Raw genomic sequence first — 2,150 nt, forward strand, 5'->3', positions numbered from 1 at the left:
AGCCCTGACCCTGCAGCTCTGGGAGACGAGGCCCAGACCTGGCATTTTCAGGTGTTTTCATTTGGTGATCAGGACGGAACACAGAGGACGCACCATGGAGTTTGGGCTGAGCTGGGTTTTTCTTGTTGCTATTTTAAAAGGTAATTCATTGAGAACTATTGAAATTGAGTGTGAGTGGATAAGAGTGAGATAAACAGTGGATACATTTGGAAGTTTCTGACTGGGGTTTCTTCTTGTTTGCAGGTTTCCAGTGTGAGGTGCAGCTGGTGGAGTCTGGGGGAGGCTTGGTCCAGCCTGGCGGGTCTCTGAGACTCTCCTGTGTAGCCTCTGGATTCACCTTCAGTGACCACTACATGGACTGGGTCCGCCAGGCTCCAGGGAAGGGGCTGGAGTGGGTCTCAAGTATTAGCACTGGTAGCGGTAGTACCACATTGTACCCAGACTCTGTCAAGGGCCGATTCACCATCTCCAGAGACAATGCCAAGAACACAGTGTATCTGCAAATGAACAGCCTGAGAGCCGAGGACACGGCTGTCTATTACTGTGCGAGACACACAGTGAGAGGAGGTCAGTGTGAGCCCAGACACAAACCTCCCTGCAGAAACGTTCAGGGGAAATCAGCTGCAGGGGCTGCTCAGGATGCACTGATCAGAGTCAACCCCAGAGGCAGGTGCTATAGAGGCTGATTTCCTGTCAGGATGTGGGACCTCGTCTTCTCCTCACGGTTTCTCCAGTGAACCTCTCTAAGTTTAGAATTCTGTGCTTCCTAATGTCATCTCTACATATTTTTAAAAGTATTTTAATATGAGGACCTATTCTCACATGCACCAAATGCAGATTGACGTTTACTGAGATGAAAAGGCCTCAACTATGGCCACCAAGATCAGAGTCCTGAGGAAGCTCAGGGGTGCCTGGTGAGTCGTCTCCAATCATGCCCAGTACAGAATCCTCAGGGAGATTCCTGGACTAGAACAGTCTTTAGCTAAGGACTCTGATAGCAGTCAATAGAGAGGCTGGGCCAGGATCAGTGTCATGTAGAAGCTCACAGGTTTCTCGTCTGACCCTTCTCCTGACACTAAATCCAATCAGCATCAGCACTCACCTGGTGCTCCTTCGCTCCCTATCCATGTTCTTTCTTTGGAGTGTTTGTTCTCCCTTTTTTGTTTGCTTTTCCTGGTTCCTGAAAAAGAAACAGATGGTCTCTGTGGTCTACATTCCAGGGCTCAAGGCATTTTCTTGGAGCTCAGGTGGGGCTCAGGCTGTGGCTCCTGCAGCCACATGGGAAAGGCTGATGGGACTTCCTTCCCTCCCCATCTGCTCAGGACCCTCCACTGTGTTGTGTGTAGACTCATCTGCGAATGCAGTTGGCTGTTAATAGGGAAGGGGATAAACTTATTTTATTAAAATGGGATGAGGATGTGGAATTAACCCTGTTCAAACTGTCAGTCATCTGCTTCAGAAGTAGTGTTAGAAAGAGCTGGTGAAATTTATTAAAATCAAGATGGAGCCACTTGTGTTAAAACCCTAATGAATGAAGCTGGGGAAGGCCATGAAGGAGGGTTCTAACACACATATTCCTGATAACAAGAACTATCATAAATAGACTCTGCACAGCCACAACCTTGCACAAAAGCCATCACAACCTTAAAAGAATTACTTCTCCAAGTATATCTGCCCAGCAACTGCTTGTTCAACCTTACACTGATGTTACCCCTGTTACTGATCCTTCTAGCCCAGGATAATTGTCTCAAAACAGCTGATGTAACTCTCCTCATTTTTCCTTAATTCTTTATCTTCCTTTACCAACCTGAATGCACCCATACATATTTCCATTGCAATGCACATCCTAGAATAAATGTTATCACATTTTAAAATCTCTTTATGTCTGTTATTCAGGGTTGACAAGCTACAGGTGGACACGCCACATTTCTGTGAGACGTAGAGGATGACAGTTTTTGGAGATGTCTAGGAATATCCAATGTCCATAAGATCATCTATAAATAAGTGCAGGCTGGAAGTCCCAGAGAGAGGTGAAGCTGCCGAATTACCATGGAATTTAATTCCATGGAATTTAATTTTATCCAGTTCTGCTCCGATGGAATCTGGTCCACTCATTTTATCATCGACAATCTACCTAACCTAGAGTCAAC

At 46.1% G+C, this 2,150-nt stretch overlaps 1 gene segment (V, D, J or C); it reads left to right on the top strand.

The window, feature by feature from the left end:
- Positions 1 to 46: 46 nt before the first annotated feature.
- The window catches only part of LOC105532941, a 15,021-nt gene continuing 12,917 nt past the window's right edge, over positions 47 to 2,150 (top strand). The window contains 1 exon segment of the V gene segment in view: positions 47 to 140. Within this exon segment, the coding sequence occupies positions 95 to 140 (46 nt within the window).

This window comes from Mandrillus leucophaeus, unplaced genomic scaffold (assembly GCF_000951045.1).
Source record: "Mandrillus leucophaeus isolate KB7577 unplaced genomic scaffold, Mleu.le_1.0 Scaffold997, whole genome shotgun sequence".
Classification (NCBI taxonomy): Eukaryota; Metazoa; Chordata; class Mammalia; order Primates; family Cercopithecidae; genus Mandrillus; species Mandrillus leucophaeus.